This window comes from Ursus arctos, unplaced genomic scaffold (genome assembly GCF_023065955.2).
Source record: "Ursus arctos isolate Adak ecotype North America unplaced genomic scaffold, UrsArc2.0 scaffold_16, whole genome shotgun sequence".
NCBI lineage: Eukaryota > Metazoa > Chordata > Mammalia > Carnivora > Ursidae > Ursus > Ursus arctos.
The window spans coordinates 11,262,725-11,281,719 of record NW_026622830.1 but is presented as its reverse complement, the minus strand read 5'-3'; the positions used below and the strand labels follow the sequence as shown (position 1 = coordinate 11,281,719).

General features: G+C 42.5%; 1 protein-coding gene across 5 annotated transcripts in view; it reads right to left on the bottom strand.

Moving 5' to 3' along the window:
* UBE2V1 (ubiquitin conjugating enzyme E2 V1) overlaps positions 1 to 18,995 on the bottom strand; it is a 29,797-nt gene that overhangs the window by 5,744 nt on the left and 5,058 nt on the right. For 3 of the 5 annotated variants that reach the window (XM_026503716.4, XM_026503717.4, XM_057312475.1), the window contains exon 2: positions 6,779 to 6,927. In XM_026503716.4, coding sequence (XP_026359501.1) covers positions 6,779 to 6,927 — 149 coding nt within the window. Of the gene's footprint in view, positions 1 to 6,591; positions 6,644 to 6,778; positions 6,928 to 7,628; positions 7,806 to 18,995 lie in introns of those variants that run through there. The other 2 variants (XM_026503719.4, XM_026503718.4) reach the window with 2 other exon arrangements.

Sequence of the window (18,995 nt, the reverse complement as noted above, 5' to 3'; positions counted from 1 at the left end):
AAAACAGGGTTTTTCTTTTTCTTTGTTTACTAGTGTTCCAGAAACCTGCTAAAAAGGTTTCACTGAAGAAAGGAATTATGCCTGGAGAAGAACTGCTAGAACATTCTGTGTATGAGGAACACTGTTCAAGAGTCACTATTTGATCATGAAACACTTTCCACTTTGTTGACGTGGCTTGAGCTTCATGGGGCAATTCGGCAGCGCCTATCAAAATGTGAAACAGGCATGCTTAAACCAGCAAGACTATTTCTAGGAACTTCCTACAGGCAGACTTGTACTCAGGCACAAAAATGTGAAGCATTTAAAAAAAAAAAAAAGTGAAGCGTTGTCTGCAATAGCAAAAATAACTATAAACAATCGAAATGTCCACCTGCGAGCGACTGACTGAACAAATATGGCATATTCATAAAATTGGATACTTTGTAGCCTTTTCAACGGCTGAGGCCCAGACACACACATGGAAAGACTGCCAAGGCATGGATCTTGGTAGAGCCAGCCAGTTGCAGAATATGTACAACCTATAAAAGCAGACAGACACCCCCTCTAACCGAGACTATGTGAACGGGCACACATGTTGTTTCATCCACTAGACACTACAGGCCCAGAGCCTGAAGATGACAAACTTTTCCTGGGATGGATATATATATATATATATGAGAGAATATATATATTTATATGAGAGAATATATATATATATGAGAGAATCCCAGCTGAATCATGATGAAAACCATCAGATAAATTCTATGACATTCTACAAAATACCTGACCAGTATATCTCAAAACTGTCAAGGGCAACAAAACCAAGAAAAATCTGAAATTGTCACAGCCACAAGGAGCCCAGGATATGACAACAAAATATAATGTAGTACCTTGGATAGGATTCTGGAACAGAAAATAGACACAAGGTAAAAAAACTAAGAACACCTGAATGAGATATGGACTTTAGTCAATAGTAATGTATCAATACAGAGCCACTGGTGGTGACAAATGTACTATCCCAATAGAAGATGCTAACAACAGGGGAAACTGGGGCAGGGGTACACACCCAACTTTCCATACTACCTTTCCACCTTTTCTGTAAGTCTAAAAGTATTGTGAAATAAATGTATCTTTAAAATGTAGGAGATATGAGAAAAGGAAAAGGTACTGGTTGCAAAAACGAGAAAATCACAAACTCTGAGTATATAAAAAGGTGACTCAGGTCAGCCAGACGACTGCTACTCAAGTGAAATCTTGCGCAACTTATGTGTGATGTCCAAGGTGGGCACGTACTGTGTGAGAATGAGGGGTGAGAAAGTCTAAATGGCTCTAGATGAACACAGGGAGGAAAATGCACAGGAAGAGGTGTGGAAGGAGAGGGACCGGATGCTGCTCACAGTTCATCTGGGGAGTGGGGACATGGCAGTTAGGAATAAGCCAGGAAACAAGACACAGCACTAGGCATTTTAACAGAGAATTTAACATCAGGAATTGGCTAAACAGGTGTCACTGCACTGAAAACACAAAAAAGGAACCTGAGCTAACACAGAGGTAACCTGCAGAAAACAGGTGGGACCCTTTGAGGCTGGGGGAACCTAGGGAATAAGCCACGGTTTTTCAGACCCAGAGGTTCAGGGCCAGAGGTCTCTAGGGTTGAACTCAGACCTCTGAGGAGGAGGCGCCGCAGGCCGGCTCTGGAAGTGCCCCCAAGAGCTGGAGGCGGGCACCCACTGCTGATGCCTGGATGAAGGGCCATTACCAGAGGGGCGCAGAAAGGACAGGCAAACAGGAGCAAGTCCCTTCTGCTTGCCTCTCAGGCGCTCGCCCGTGTCTCTGACTGGAGGAACCTAATAGGGCACCAATTGGTAAAGAAAAACGTAGTTTGCAGAGTCCCGGCCCCAGGATCCAAAAGCAGAGCTGAGAAGTTGGACCTGGAGCTTCAGTGGGCACCTGCAAACACCCCTCCAGACAGCAAGACACAATTTCCTCTGTACCAAGCCTCTCCCTCTTCTGGTCAGGGTATCCTGCTGAGTGAGCCACCCGACCGTCTTCAGGAAACATTAATTACTCATTTCTCCAAGTCAATGCTAGTGCCACTTAGAATATTCTAGAACCTAAAGACTAAATTGTCCAGTTAACCACACAATCCTAATATAAAATACAAAGGAGAAAGGAAGCACTTATTCCTTTCCATTCGCTTTCTGTTCCTGTCATGTCAGCCTGCACACGCCCCTGAGAGCTGCTGTGGTTTCCAGCGTTTCAGTGACCCCAACATTATCACTGCCTCCTAGGACTGCTCCTCCCAGTTTTGATGGTTCTGACAGCTGTGCTCCCCATGTCCTCCCAGCCCCAGAGTTAAGTTATTGTTTCCTGCAGTGTTATCTCTGTGGTCCCACAGTGTGCCTTCTCTGCTTTCTCAGTCCAACACTAATTTCATCAACTTCCTATATTAAATTCTCTCTGCTGAAATACCTAGCATGGTTTCTCTTTTCCTGACTAACACAAAGAGTTAAAGGGAACAAAGTGAACTTCTTACTTTACATACTCTGTATTGTCTGAGAATTTTGATGAGGATATATTCAGGTATCAGACATGCCACATAAAGCCTTTTAAAAAGAGATTAATATGCACTGATAAGGAAAGACATTCTCCATCTGTTAGGTGAAAAAAATGAAGTTGCAAAACACTGTGTATAGCGAGGCCTCAATTTTTATTAAAAAGGATATGTACTTATGTTTGTGTACCCGAAGCAAAAGCCAGTAGAAACACACTCATTTTGTGGGGAGTATAATGAAATGGGGGAAGGATCACTTTCCTTTCACCTCACACATTCCTGTAATTATGTTTTGTTCTTAAGCATGCACACAGTATTTTTAGATAAGTACGTGTATAAACACACACCCAGGCTCTAACCCGCACCTAAAAACATTATCTTGGACAACCCCAGAGACACAAACAGTGTTTCTCAACCAAGGCAATTTCTGCCCACGCCCCTCAAGGGGCAGTGGGAATTAGGCAACATCTGGAGACATTAATGGCTGTCACAACTGGCGCAGGGAGGTGCTGCTGACATCTGGTGAGCAGAGACCAGGGAGGCTGCTAACCCTACGATGCACAGGACAGCCCCACAACAAAGAATGATCCAGCTCAAGATGTCAACAGCGCTGAAGCTGAGAAACTGCTCTGCAACCTGGCTATTCTTAGCGCCTCTGCGGTCAGAGTAGAAATAATCCACATCTAATGTGGTGGACAGCTGGACGTTTATCAGAATTTCGCAAAGGGCACTTGGATGAGAAACTCTGCTTTCAGGTTTGGAGAATTTGCTTTCTTTAAAAAAAAAAATTCAAATAGCTAACACACATATAATTAAAGCAGTACAAAAGGTATATGGTAAAAAATAAGGTATATGGTAAAAAATAAGTCTCCTTTCCACCCTGGTCCCAGCCAGCTAAATCCCTTTTGAAGGAGGCAACCACTGTCACCAACTTCTTTCATGTTCCCCCCAAAAGTACTGTAAACACAAAGAAGCCCAAATATATATATGACCTCTTCCTCTTCCCCCCACTCCTCTCCACCCCAGTGGCAGCATATCCTGTCCTGTTTTGTACCTTTTCTCACTTAAATATCATGGAGATCGTTCCATTTCAGCACACATTAATCTCTGTCTTTCTTTTCAACAGCTTAACAGCACATACTATGGTCTACTGAAAGACACTGAAGTGTTTTCCAGTATTTACTACTACTGAAAACACTGCATTCAGTAGCTGTACATAACAGGCCTTTGGGCAACACATTAAAAAAAGCTGACTAAATTCCTAGAATTGCTGCATCACTTTTGATGGAGGATTTTCTTTTGTTATACAGTCACAAAAATACAATGGGCAGATGCGTTACTTCAATAATTACGTTGATATTCCAGAGGCCCAGCATGTGTCTTGTATGCTAGTCATAAAGCAGACTGGCCACAGAAAGCACCTCGAAGCAAACAGTTCCTTTTACAACTTTGCTTTTAACCTTGGGGAGGCAGGGCAAGCATAACTCTAGGGGTAAAACAACCAGTCAGTGACAAGCACTGGTCAGGGTGTGGAGCAGCTGAAAAACCCTCATGTATTGCTGGTGGAAAAGTAAACTGGTGCAGCCGCTTGGGAAAACAGTCTGACAGCTATATAAAATGTTAAACATAAAGTTACCATATGATCCAGACGGTTCCACTCCTAGGTATACACCTAAGAGAAATGAAAACATATGTCCACACAAAAACCTGTACACAAATACTCACAGAGCATTATTCATAACAGGCAAAAAATGGAAAAAAAATCCAAATGTCTATCAGGTACTTAATGGATAAAAAATATATGGTCTGGGGCGCCTGGGTGGCGCAGTCGTTAAGCGTCTGCCTTTGGCTCAGGGCGTGATCCTGGTGTTCTGGGATCGAGTCCCACATCAGGCTCCTCTGCTAGGAGCCTGCTTCTTCCTCTCCCACTCCCCTGCTTGTGTTCCCTCTCTCGCTGGCTGTCTCTCTCTGTCAAATAAATAAATAAAATCTTAAAAAAAAAAAAAATATATATATATATATATATGGTCTATCTACACAATGGACTATTATTCAGCCACAAAAAGGAACGAACTACTGGTAAGTGCTAGAACGTGTATGAACCTTAAAAGTAAAAGGAAAAGCTACCACAGAAGACCACATGTTGTGTGATTCCATTTACACAAAATGTCCAGAACAAATTCATAGGGACAGAGTAAATGAGTGGTTGTCAGAGGTGAGAGAGGGGGTGGGGGACAGATTGGGAGCAAATGCCAACAGGGAAGGAGGTTTTTCTCGGGGGTAATGAAAATGTTCTGAAATTAGTGACAGCTGCACAGTTCCGAATATAATAAAAACCACTGAACGGTACACTTTGCAAGTATATTCTACAGTAAGTGAATTCTACGATATGCGGATTACATCTCAGAAAAGCTCCTATATACATATATATGTGTGTATATATGTATTATATATATATATGGAAATGTTTGGAAAGCACCTTGCATACTGCAGCCACTCACTAGAAGGGAGCTCCCTGTGGAAAGAGTTAAAATGAAACCCAGGGTAATCCAAGGTGTTGTAGGTAGAACAGAATTATTTTCAATGGAATTTGGTGGTTCATTTTGTTTGTTCATTTGTTTAAGTGTATAATTCAGTGGTCTTTAGTGTATTCGCAATGTTGTACACTGGTTCCTTCTTAATTTGTTAGAACCTGAAAATGTCGGCTAATGAACAAGTCTATTGAACAACTACCTCATGCTGAGTCATTTCCAGGTGCTCTGGTGCGTTAGGAGGAGGGAAGAATGGTTCTCATCCTCAAGAAACCTAAACCATTCTTAGGCAGAGAAGAAATGCAGTGAAGGAAGACATCACCATACAGTGGGCTTTCTGAGACAGCAAGAAATAATCTCCATGAAGAAACAAACTTTCTAGATCAAGTTTTCCCCAGTATTTAATAGATCCAGAAATCCTGGTTTTCAGAGATTTTTTAAAAAAGATAAAGAAATGAGTAGAAACTGTAAATTGAACTTTTTTTTAAAACCCAAAAACCAAAACCATAGGGTCAAAGATGACTCAAGAAGTAACGTTAAATGGCAAAGCCAGTCATTCACCATGAGTGTTGACGACGGTCCAAGATGAACAGATTTTCCTAACACTTAATGAGTATGACTTTCTCCCTTGTTTCAGCCAGGGCCATATCTCACGTGCCTCTCTACTTCCCACAGGGCTGGTGCAGAGCCTGCGCATGCAGTGAACAGAATGCACGGCCGCCATCATCTTTGCACACAAGCACACACAGGAAAGGTCCTGCTACGTTCAGGCAGAATCTGCCATTGTCTGAAACATTATGTGAATCTACTTCCTTACTCCTACCTCACATTACTACTTAACACTCTGGATAATTCTATAATGGGAACAAATGAAAACTCAAAATCTAAACAGAAAGGAGATAATGCAGCACAGGGTTAAGAGCACAGGGTCTGGAGTCAGAGCCCCTTCAGGAACTATCAGCTACGTGACTTTGGGCAAGTAACTTTACTTCTCTGAGTCTGTTTCCTCACCTGTAAAATGGGACGTGACGACACAATAGCAGCTCCTAACAACAAGTTCTTGTGAGAATTCAATGACATTTCTTGGGGGTTTTACTATGTACACCAAAAAGTTAGCTGGCACTACAAAGCCTGGGAACTCTCACAAATCATGAAGCTCTAAAAGAGAGGTCAATTTTCTCATCTCCGTTGTCACTGCTTTCTATGCAAAGGCCTCTGGGTCTCATAGTGTCTGGAAGAGACCAGGGCCAACCAGGCAGGCAATAAGCCTTTGCTGAACAGCCCGATGAATTAGGATATGGGTGTGTGGCAGACCCAGGAACGCGTGAATGAAAACCACAACCATGAAGGCTTTCCAAAGTTCGTTTGGACGCTGTCTTCAGAATGCTGGCTGTTATCTGGAAACTTGTTATTTGATAAGCCCAAGAATTTTTTCTAAAATACATGTGAGGGTGCAATGACCTCACACCTCCCTGTCTACATTGCCATGTAAATTCACACTATGAGTCTAAACAGGTTTTTGCTTACCATGTAGAGGGATTAAACAGCATCAGAGGAGGTTCAAATATATAAACTGAAACTGGTCAAAAAAGAATAGCCACATTTCAGAAAATATACCATTGGTGAGTTTTTTCCGTGATAAGGCTAATATTTCTTAAAAGGAGGCACAGTGAATTTAAGACATTGACATTTATAGCCGTAGCTCGACGCTTACTCTTGGAGGCCCAATTATCATCCCTGTCCATCTTGTAAGTGTCATGTCTTCGTCATCTTCTAGACCCCAGCTAACTGTGCCATCTCCTACTCCTTTCTGGCCTTCTTCCAGTTCTTCCAACAGTCGAAAATTGCGAGGGACTTTTACTCCTAAAATAAATGGAAAGAAATTCAAGATACTAGCAACTCCAGGGGAACCTGTAAGCCTAGATCTAGCTGCTTGTTATTACTACGTGGAAATAAAGATGCTAACATGCAAAAAAAGGCTGAAAGTTGTCGTCCCTCAAACTTGCTTACAGAACTTCTGGTACCGACCAGTGCGCCCACAAGGAAGGGCCACGTGGTTTTGTTTCAGGTGAAGTGACCACTAAACCAAGCATAGAAAGACCACCCTCCCTCCCACCCCGGCCCCATAGCTTTGATAAACTTCATCAAGAGTTTACGTGTCAAAATGTTGACCAATTTGGGTCCACAACAGACGAAAACCACCAATATCAGTATCAAGAGTAGTGCGTGCCTCGGGAGAGAAGCGGCTACTGCTTTTGCTTCATTCTCATTACGCATTTCTGAGGCTAAGGGCGTGTGCATTTGTTGGAATGATGCTCAGACTACCTCAGGAGGGACAGCCAGCCGCCACGGCCGCATGAAATAAAAACAGCGGCCTCTTGATCAGCTAAGAGTCAACTGGAGGGGCCAAGGAAAAAATTTTCAATTATTCAAGCCATAGTTTCTCTCTTTTGAAAAAGCCAAAAGAGGGCAGTTGGTTCTCTGTTTCCAAAAATCCCAAAGCCTGGCAAGTAGCTCATGGAAGAAATCACACAAACACATCTCATAGGTTCAAGCTACTATACCTGAGTTCAGACTGAGGCTTGAGCCATTTCTGGGTGTTTCCAGAACAGAACCGAAGTATTGGGGCCAGGTGGGGGACGAGGCTGTGGGAGGGCAGGGAGAGCAATTTTCTTCCTGTGCTTGGGCACCAAGCAACTCTCCCAGGGATGCTCTCCCAAACAATCCTGACTGCCTCTCCCCTCCTCCACCTCCCTCCCTGATATGTGAACTACTACCTCTGGGAAAAAAACTCAAGTTCAGACAGACTATAAGCTCTCTTTTGCCTTCAATGCTGAGCCTCCAGCTGGCCAGACTCCCTGAGGTGAGCAACACTTACCACGAAGCTGTGGAGAAAAACCCACTGGAGGGACTCCAGACCAGGAGGTGTTCCCAGTATATCTCAGTGTTTCCCAAAGTGGGACTCCTGCTACTATTCTTTCAACTGGAGTAAATACCTGAGCATCTGCTGTAGGTCAGGCACTTTTCTAGGCAATGGGGAATAAGTAGTGAACAGAACAAAAATGCCTGCCCTCATGGAGCTTACATTCTAGTGGGAAACATATAGTCACAATACAAAAATACAAATTATATAGGATGACACCTGGTGGAGTTCTGGAGCAGGGAGTAGTAGGGGGAGGAGCTACAATTTTAAATGGGGTGTTCAAGGAAAGCATTATTGCGACCAGGCAGTCATGAGTAAAGACCTGACGTGAAGGAGCTATGCACAGCTGAGGGGACAATCTTCCAACAAAGAAACAGCAAGTGCTAAGACCCTCAGGTAAGACCTTGCCTGGAATGTCGAAGAACACCAAGATCCCAATTCAGCTAGAAGTGGGTCAATGAAACAGAAGAGCAGTGGATGGTTAAGGACTCAACTGTTACTGACCTGAGAAGCTACTGGAGTTCTGAACAGAGGAGTGATGGGATCTGACTTGCTTTTTAAAACAGGATCCCTCTGACTGCTGTGTACATAATATAGCGAAGGGAGCTACGGCCTACTGTAATCATCCTGGCAAAAGAAAATACTGGCCTGGACCAGTGAAGGTGGTGAGAAATAGTTCCAGAAATTCTAGATATTTGGGAGGTATATACTGGTAAGATTTGCTGCGAGACAGCCTGAGAAGCATGGAAGAAGAGCAGTCAACTACTCTGGCTTCCAGGCTTTTGTCTGAGCAAGTAGAAGGGTACAGCTTAGAGGCACATTAGAGGATTTTAGGGGCAGGAAGTGAGCAATTCACTCGACAGTTCTGGATTCATTTTTAAAGATAATTTAAGGCAAGTAATATTATACTAACTTCCCATGTACAATGATGGTAAAAAATTTCCTTCTAGCATAAATGTAAGCAAGAGTCGGTTGACTGAAGGTAATAGTAAATGACACAGACAGTACTTTGAAGGAAATAGCATAAACCGGAAAGCATACTTGAATAGCTCATTGGTAAAACACTGGCATTTTTAATCCAAATAGTCAACTGGATTATTCAGCTATACTGGATTGTGTTCTCTAGCGAACATAAAACTAAAGGATGTTTGTGACGTTATAAGCAAACTGCCAGACAATACAATGTCTTTTGTCCAGAGAGAGTTAAATCTGAATCTTTAGTAATCCTAACTCATTTGCCTGGGCAGCGGAGCAGGGAGGGGGATCACTGTGTAGAACTACTGCTACTACTACTGTTTAATGTATAAGCCTGCACTAATGAAAATGAATACCAAAGGAACCCAGAATCACACGGAGAGGAAGACTGAGAAATACCACAGGTGGTGTAATAGGCTGAACTGTGTCCCTGCAAATTCATATATTGAAGCCCTAACTGCTAGCGCCTCAGAATGTGACAGTATTTGAAAATCAGGCCTTTAAAGAGGTGATTAAGTTAAAATGAGTCCATCGGGGCACCTGGCTGGCTCAGAAGGTAGAGCATGTGACTCCTGATCTTGGGGTTGTGATTTCGAGCTCCATGTTGGAGGTGGAGGTTACTTAAACACACACACACACACACACACACACACACAATCTCTTAAAAAATATAAATAAAAGCGGCTCCTGAGTGGCCCAGTTGGTTGAACGTCTGACTCTTGATTTTGGCTTGGGTCATGATCTTGGAGTCGTGGGATCAAGGTCTATGTCAGGCTCCTCGCTAGGCAGGGAGCTTGCTTGGGATTCTTTCTCCCTCTGCCCCCCCCCCCCCCCGCCCCGTGCACATGCTCTCTAAAAAAGCAAACAAACAATACACACACACATATATAAATGAAAAATGAAATGAGTCCATTAGGATGAGCCCTAACCCAATTTGACTGGTGTCCTTACAAGAGGAAATTTAGACACACAAAGAAACAACAGGGATGCATGAGTGCATGGAGAAAGACTGTGTGAGGACACGGGGGAAGGCAGCCCTCTGCAAGCCAAGGGGAGAGGCCTCAGAAGAAATAAACCTATTGACACCTTGAGCTTGGACTTCTAGCCTCCAGAGCTGTGAGCAAATAAACTCCTGTTGTGTAAGCCACCCAGTGTGTGGTACTGTTAACAGCAGCCCTGGGAAACTAACACAGATGCTAGGTGACATTTTAAGAAGCTTAACAAAGTTGAAAAGGTTAGAGACCTAGATGTAACGGCAGTTATCTCTAGGTGCAAGGAATATGAGTGATTCCAATCCCTTTCCTGTATTTTCTTTTTTTAATCATTTTATTTTTTTCATCATGATAGGTGTACTCTATAATCTCCATCCCCTACCTTTTCTGTATTTTCTGATTTATTTTACCAGGATCTCATTATTTGCAAAACAAAACACAACACTTAGGAACTATGCCAACTATATTCTAGACAAGGTCCTATGTCTGGGCTTTCACATTTGCTGTTCCCTCTGCCTGGGACACTCTTCCCCCAAATACCCACCAAGTTCCCTTACCTTCTCAGGGCCTTACTCACATGAGTAGGAATCTCAATGGTTTTCCCTAAGTGACTAATTTTAAGTAAGTGGTCCATGTCTTTTATTATTAAAACTTGTTCACAAGACAAATGCACAAAGGCAAAGTACAGTGGCTGCCACAGCTAAGCCCTTCATTACTGAATGGAAGCTATGTGTGTGACCTCTATTTCAAGTTGCTCTTTTTGGAAAGATGAAAAATGCGCCTTCTTGTGTCAGGTATTTAAATCAGGCTGGATTAACTATTTCTGGTACAACTATCTCTCTTGGAAACTTTAGCAAAACTTTGTGGCTGGAAATATTACCTCTTCATTAACAATCAGATCTGATTAGGAAATTCTAATCCAAAGATCACAAGCTCAATGTATTAGTTTCAAATAGTGAATTCGAGTTATATTTTTCTGATGTTTGATTTTTACTCGTGAAATAGAGAAAAGTATCCTATTATTTAATCCTATACTTCCAACAGACATTTCTATTGGATTAGACATCCAGTTAAAGCCCATGTATACAACTGAACCGAAGAAATTAAGAATCAGTTCCCCTTATTTCAGGTTAGCATGTGGAACAGTCACAGGGCAGCACAGAGCAGTGTATGGCTCTGGCAGCACTAACATCACAGCGTCATTCAATTTGATTCAAGTTATAAAACAGGATTCAGAAACAGTTTAAGGGGCGCCCGGGTGGCTCAGTTGGTTAAGTGTCCAACTCTTGATCTCAGCTTAGGTCTTATCTCAGGGTTGTGAGTTCAAGCCCGGTGTTGGGCCCCAGGCTGGGCATGGAGCCTACTTAAAAAAAAAAAAAAAAAAGTTAAAAAAAAAATCAAGAACTTTAGATTGACTAATATCTATTAGGCAGTCAAAAAATATTCCAAGCGGGAGTTGGAACATACATATAAATATCAGAATAACTGTACCATTAGTGACTAATTACAATAAGCATTCATTCCATTTGAACAGCAGTTCTCAAGTTTTTCTGGTCTCAAGACCCCTTTACACTCTCTTAAAAATTACTGCAGACTTCAAAGAGCTTTTGTCTATGTTGGTTATAGCTATTGATATTTGCCAAATCAGAAATCAAAACCTAGAAATTTAAAAACATTTAATTCATTTAAAACTAACTACAACAAATCATCATGTGTTGAGATAAATAACACATCTAATGACATAACTAGTTTTCAAATAACAAAAGAAAATTAGTGAGAACAGCAGGATGGCTTTACAAATTTTCTTTAATGTCTGGCTTAAAATAGGGAGTGTTAAGAACTGAGATGAGCTGGAGAATACATGTTCTGTTTACGCCTTTGGTCTAGCCAAGTGTCTGTGGGTCAAGTTCTGCTTATGGACCACCACTGCACATGTGGGGACACCTAACTGTTCTCAAGAATCTTTTTGATCCCCAATTCAGCTAGATTCAGCTCAGAGAGTATTTAAAACCCTTTCTTTTGTATGAAGGGTAAGTAAAGCTTGATCAACACTGTGGTAATCTGGCATTGGGTGGTTAAGTACTCTGTTAACCTTTATTTAGCTAAATATTGAAGAGTTGAAGTCCACAAACTGTATAGCTTTAAAAGGGAACTGCCACTTTGAATTCATTTTTACTAAGACATAAACTTTTATTTTCACTCAAAAACTGACTAAAAGCAGAGAATAATAACAGCTAGCAGAAATCAGGAATTATAAAATTATGGAGTGGTTCATTTAGTTTTTTCTGATACTTACACAGGAGTAGCTAATTAGCACCTGGTTAACTGAACTTTATTTGGTAAGGCACCATTCTGGGCTTCACCATGTTTAATGTGTGTAAAACTGAGCTCACACCATACTTCCAAGCAAAAAATCCACACATTTCAGGACTGCAATTTAAAAATTTTGCTAGGAGGGCACCTGGGTGGCTTAGTTGGTTAAGCGTCTGCCTTCAGCTCAGGTTGTGATCCCGGGATCCTGGGATCAAGTCCCACGTCGGGCTCCCTGCTCATTGGGGAGCCTGCTTCTCCCTCTCCCTCTTCCTCTGCCTTTCCCTTCTGCTTGTTCTCTCCCTCAAATAAATAAATAAATAAAGTCTTTAAAAGAAAAAAAAAGTTTGCTAGGCTTTTTTACCTGCTTGTCAAAATTTCCCTATACATAAATTTGTCAGTAACATATACGTACACAACTTCTTTCTGTTCAATAATACCCAATACTTATCCAATACCAAGCTAGACTTTTGAGGGGCTATCAAAGAAATAAAAACAGAAGTCTCCCAACTGGAGTATAAAGTCTCACTATGAAAATAAGATACACACATACAAAGCTCAATAAAACAGAACAGTATCAAAACTGATGAGAGAAATATAACCTATCACAAGACAATGTTTCTTAACCTTTTTGGGGGTCCTAGACCCCTCTGAATTTGATGAAAGCTAAAGAGGTGGGGCCATGCTACCAAGAGGGACTGGACTTTATCCCCAGGGTCACTAGGCAGGAGCCGCAGAAGGCTCCAAGTAGGACCCGCAGAAGGCTCCAAGTAGGACGAGAGATAAGGCGAATCTCCAGAGCAACATTCAGGGTGGGCTGGGAAGGATGAGAGGCCAGGTTATGGGTATGCAACCATCGAAGTCTCAGGATGCAAAGCCAGAAGCATTTGCTTAGAGCAAATATTGTGGCAGAACATCTTATCAAGGGGTCGGGGGTGGGAAACCGAAGGAATGGTAAGAGGGGCGCCTGGGTGGCTCAGTCGATCAAGCATCTGCCTTCAGCTCAGGTCATGATCCCAGGGTCCTGGGATCTAGCCCCATGTCAGGCTCCCTGCTCTGCGGGGAGCCTGCTTCTCCTTCTCCCTCTGCCTGCCACTCCCCCTGCTTGTGCACGCTCATGTTCTCTATTTTTATAAAAAAATAAAATCTTAAAAAACAAAAGACTGTTAAGAGATTTAAGGTAGGGCATGTTAATTTGCATGACTGTGGCGGTGGTCCCCATTCTTACAATGTGACATAAAAACAACTGGCCTGTACATGGCAGGCTTTACATAAGTATTTGTTGAAAAATCCCAAAGTGGAGGTAGGGAAAGAGGATAAAAGGTATGCAAACCCCATTTTACAAAAAATAAGCACAGGGGCGCCTGGGTGGCTCAGTGAGTTAAGTGCCTGACTTGATTTCAGCTCAGGTCATGATCTCAGGGTCCTGGGATCAAGTCCTGTGTCTGGCTCTGCACTGTGCATGTGGAGCCTGCTGAAGATTCTCTCTCTCTCTTGCATGCTCTCTCTGCCCCTCTCCCCTATAAAAAGGCACAAGGCCACCCATGCTTCCTTGTATGGTATAATGATCTTTATATGTCACACACACAATCATGAGAATACTTGGCCTACCATTCTGTTATTTATTTTTTTAAGATTCTATTTTTAAATAATTTCTATACCCAACATGGGGCTTGAACTTGCAACCCCAAGATCAAGAGTCGTATGCTGTACTGACTGAGCCAGCCAGGCGCCCCATACCATTCCATTTCTTAGATGCTCATCAGAGCAATGGCTAAGTTATCTTCCACAAAAAAGAATCAGAGAGCACTTTAGAGAAAATTCTATAATCTCCCCACAGAGGATTAAGAGGAAGACCTGGGATCAAATCCTGGCTCCACAGTCTCCTAGCAATCTAGCTGTGTGACTGTACCAGTTACCCTGAGCCTCAGCCAAACAGGGATACCATCGCTCCCTGACGCTATGGATGGCAAGGAACAATCGATGAGATAAAATCTGTAAAGCACTGTGTGTAATACCTGGCAGAGTAATTTTTCTATCGCATCACTTTCATTAGTACATTATATCATCCATCATAAAATAAAAACCCAAACCCCTCTACTGATCCCATACCCCTTCCAGCTACCGTCTCATTTCTTCGTTCCTTCTTAGTAAAAAACCTCAAAGGGGTTGTCTAGACTCTTTGCCTGCCATTCTCCATCTTCCCTACACCTATCCTAATCAGCCTTTCTGTCTAGTCACTCACCAAAACTGCTCTGGTCAGGGGTACCAGGGGCACCCTCTAGCCAAATTCTGGGACAGATTTTCAGCCCCCACCCCCACTTCCCCTAGAGCTCCAGTGGCAACTCCAGGGGCTTCCCTGAGCCTCAGGTTCTCTTCCTGCCTCATTGGCTCCTTGGGCTCACCTCCTTGACCTCCAAATACTGACTGCCTGTCCTCAGGTCACAGCCCTCAGACCTTCTCCTTTCTGTCTACTCTACTCCCCCATCCCCAAGCGATTTTACCCAGACCAAGAAGGCTGGTAGTGACTTTACAATTTACATTTCCAATTAACTGCCGCCCTGACATCTCTACGAGGCCTCTCCAACTTAAAACACTTCCAAACAGAACTCCCTTGTATTCCTCAAAAAAACCAAAAAACAAACAAACAAAAAACCCAGCCCCCCAAAACCACTCATTCCTCAATCTCAGTATATGGCACAAACAATTACCAGATTGCTCTGGCCAAGTATCTTGGGAGTCAAGATGAGAAATCTTTTCCTTACACCCCATACGCCGTCTACTTCCAAATATATTCTAAATATGGTCATTCTTGCCATGTCCACCGTGATCCCTGTAGTCCGTGCCCCCTCAGCGTCTTAACTGGTTGCTCAGCCTACTGGCCTACACCTACAGTCTAGTCTCCACGGTGAGCTTTTTAAAAGTAAGTTCGCTCCTGTCACTCACCCAGCCCTCCACTGGCCCAGCATACACCTGAACCCCTTACCGTGCCTCCGGAGCACCGCCTGTGTCTCCAGCATCTCCTGCCACCCTCTCCTTTGCTCCTTGTCCTCCTTCAGCCATACCCGCCTTCTTTCAGTTCCCGAATGAACTGGCAAGCTCATTTTCTGCCTCATCCTGGGATTTTCTGAATGGCTGATGGGCTGGCTCTCTCATTCCTCACTAAGGCTGAACTGCCCGTTCCCTTAACTTGTTTCGTTTTTCTTCACAGCATTGGTTACCACTTGACATTTTAAGTATATTCATTTCTAATTCATTAGTTGTTTACTGTCTTTCCCATCTGAACATAAATATGCTCCATGAGAGTAAAACTTCATCTCTTTTCTTCACTGCCAAATCTTCAACCCCTCAAGGGGTGCTTTGCCAGAGTATGTGCTCCAATGCTTGTTGACTGAATGAATGGGTGGCCGGGTGTTAGCGAGGGATCTTATTTCAGAATGAATAATGCTCCAGGTCACAAAATTCTAACTCTGGTTTATTTCTGAAAATATAACATGGGAACATTCATAGCACTATTAAAAGAAAGTCTTGATATTAGAAAGATTATCAAAGTATGGATTTTAAGTAGCCAAAGGAAAGTTATACACTGAATTCGGAATGATCTTGAGAAGAAGTAGAAATCTTAATTTAGAAGCCAGGCAGTCTACAGAGGTCTTCTCAGAGCGCTCCTCCCCCACATCCCTTTACCCTCACACAATGTCTGTGCTGGACCTTTTCTTTTTCTTTACATTTTATTTTCTTTCCTTTTTATTTTCTGACTCACTCTCAGAGCTTCTCGAGCTAGAGCTATGACTCATTCAATCCTGCCTCCCCAGAATTTGGTGTGTTACCTGGCATACAATGGTGCTCAATAAATGTTTCCTGACAGGAGACACAGCACCAGCTCTTCCTTTCCTACTGTAAACCCTAACATAGTCTACCAAAAACCGAACACTGACACCATGTAACTGAGAAACCTAATGCCTTCTATTTTAAGAACACTAAAAATTGATAACTAGTTTTACTTTTTTAATTAAGTATGATAGAGACTTTTAGGGAAACCTACATTTTTTTTTAAATAACGGAAAACTGGTTTTTTACCCAAAGCACACAAGCCAAAGGATTCTTCACTACAAGATGACCTTTGTTTCATAAAATATATATGAAAGCATGTTACTGATACTCTACACCATTTAGAAACTGTATACAAAGGTAATATATCAGTATTTTCTATAAAGCAAGCACATTTAACTCCAAATGGCCTGACTACACCCTGAAGCTAGAACTTCAGGGGCTATCCAGGGGCACAAATCCAGATATTGGTGGAGTTTGGGGGCGCCTGGCTGGCTCAGTAGGTGGAGTGTGCGACTCTTGATCTTGGGGCTGTAAATTTGAGCCCCACATCGGGTGAAGAGATTACTTAAAAATAAAATCTTTAAAAAATATATATTAGTGGAGTTCAGAGATCCTATAGACCTTGTGTCAGTCACAAGTTAGGACTTCATCCCATCCCGAATGGAGAAGAGAAGCTTAAAATCATGATACATTAATTTTAACGAGAGATTTCAGTGAATATGTTTCAAAATTATATCCACACATGTCAAAGAACAGAAGCAAAACAGGTCAAAAAACTTAAGAATACTCCAATAATCAACCTCAGTTTTAAGATTCCCAGTATTTGTGTGTGAATCTGACACCAAAAGGCAGCTGGAGAAGCAGCTTCAAGGGACAATATAGAGGATGTAAAAACGAACTTTTGTTAATCGTAATAAACTATTAAAAAGTTAATTATGAAAATGTTAAGATAACTTCACCAAGGTGCTAAAATATTACAGTAGTCTAAGGTTTTTTAAAAGAAAATGTTTGTCCTGTTACTTTAGAATTCTTTCCAGAAAGATTTTTCCTGGATCTGTGTCAGTATCAAAAGTCAGCCAGTTATTCTCCTGGCTAAATATAAACTGAAAAGTCAGCAGCTGCAGGATATTACAAAGAAAATATGACAACCAGGTTGAAAAAGCATGAATATTTGATAGGGTTGTATACCATGTTATAGTAAAACATTTAATGCAGTAATCTGAAACACAGCAACATATTAAAGTATTTGTGGTACAAAATGGATTTGAAGCCCTTTAAAACACCTTTTGGGAAAGTCATGGCCACAAAGCAGCAGCTACCATATAGCACGTCAATCCTGGAAAACCCTGGCCTGGCTGAGCCTCACAGGTTTTCTCCTGAAAAGAAAGTTGCCAGTTAAAACTGGTTTGGTTGCCCATTTAAGGGAGACAGTGAACTAAACTAGAAGTCTGGTGCTACTCCCTTTTTGGAAAAGAGAGGCCTGGATGGTGATGCATCAGATTTAATGTTCCTGAAAAGTAGATATAAAGTCAGGGGCAGGTAACTTTTATTCCTGAGCAACTGGCAAGTGCAGTCCGGCTGTGTAGTTAGTGCCCGCCCAGAGGAGCAGAACTGTTCTCTCCTCTACAGCAATCATCCTCCAGGTATGGTCCCCAGACCTCCAGCCTACACATCACCTGGGAACTTACTAGAAATGTAAATTCGCAGACCCCATCCCAGAACACCACAACACACTACAGAACTACTGACTCTGGAACTTTCAGGGTGGAGCCCAGCAACTGAACAAGCAATCCTGGAGATTTGGACACTGGTTCAAGAGCCGCTGATCTAGGGAAAGAAACAGTGGCAATCTGTCTTTACAGTCCCAATGATGGGACAACAAAGAGCTGGGGACAAAATTCGAGACACTAGGTTTCTCAGACACTAGACTGACCAAGGACAAGGACCAGATTTTCTCCGATAGGGGTGGAGACAAAGAATAAGATGTGGGAAGTGTATCAGGACAGTCAGGGAAGGAGAGGACAAAGCCTAGCTGAAGTCCCTCTAGAAATACCAACCAACCAAGACAAGAGCTTTCCTTTTTGAAAGGCTGAAGAGTCACTTTTGCTTCTGCCTTATCAGATACATTGTTTCTCCAAATATGTCAAATTTATATATTTGGCTACATCAAGGTGAGACCATGGATTAATTCACTGCAACAGTCAACAAATATTTACTGAGCACCTACTATGTCAAGGACTGTGCTGGGTGCCACCACATAGTAGTGGAGAACACGAAAGAATCCTGCCCTTGTGGAAAAGCACTGAAAATATGCAAGAAAACTTCAGATAAGGCGAGGGCTTTAGAAGAGAACAGAAAAGAGATGTGCTAATGACTGAGAAGACTATATTGAATGGGGTGGTCAGGGATGTCCTTTCTGCAGAGTAGAGACCTGAAGAACGGGAGGCAGATCATTCCCTTAGGGGTTAAAACAGGAGCAGAGGTGTGCGTGATATCACGTGAGGTCAGGGGGTGGGGAGGACCAAGACCACAGAGAGCCTTCTGGGCCCCAGAAAAGAGAGTGGTTTGATTCAAAGTGCAAGGAGATTTGATTCTAAGGGCTTTCTGCAGTGGAGTGGCAGTTTCTATTTTCGGTCTGCAAAAGATCATTGTGCTTCCTTACTCTAGAGAACAAACTGGAAAAGGGTGAGACTGGAAGCTGGCTTCTGCAATCTTTCAGATGAGAGATGGTTCTGGCCCAGTAGGAATGACAACAGTGGAGATGGAGAGGAGGATTAGCATCTTTTGTTGGATTATACCTACTGGACTTGTGATGGGTGGATGTGAGGATGAGGAAAGGACCCTACCCGAGGGCCTCAACTATCCACCCATGAAAGAACTAATGGCCAAGTCGGAAA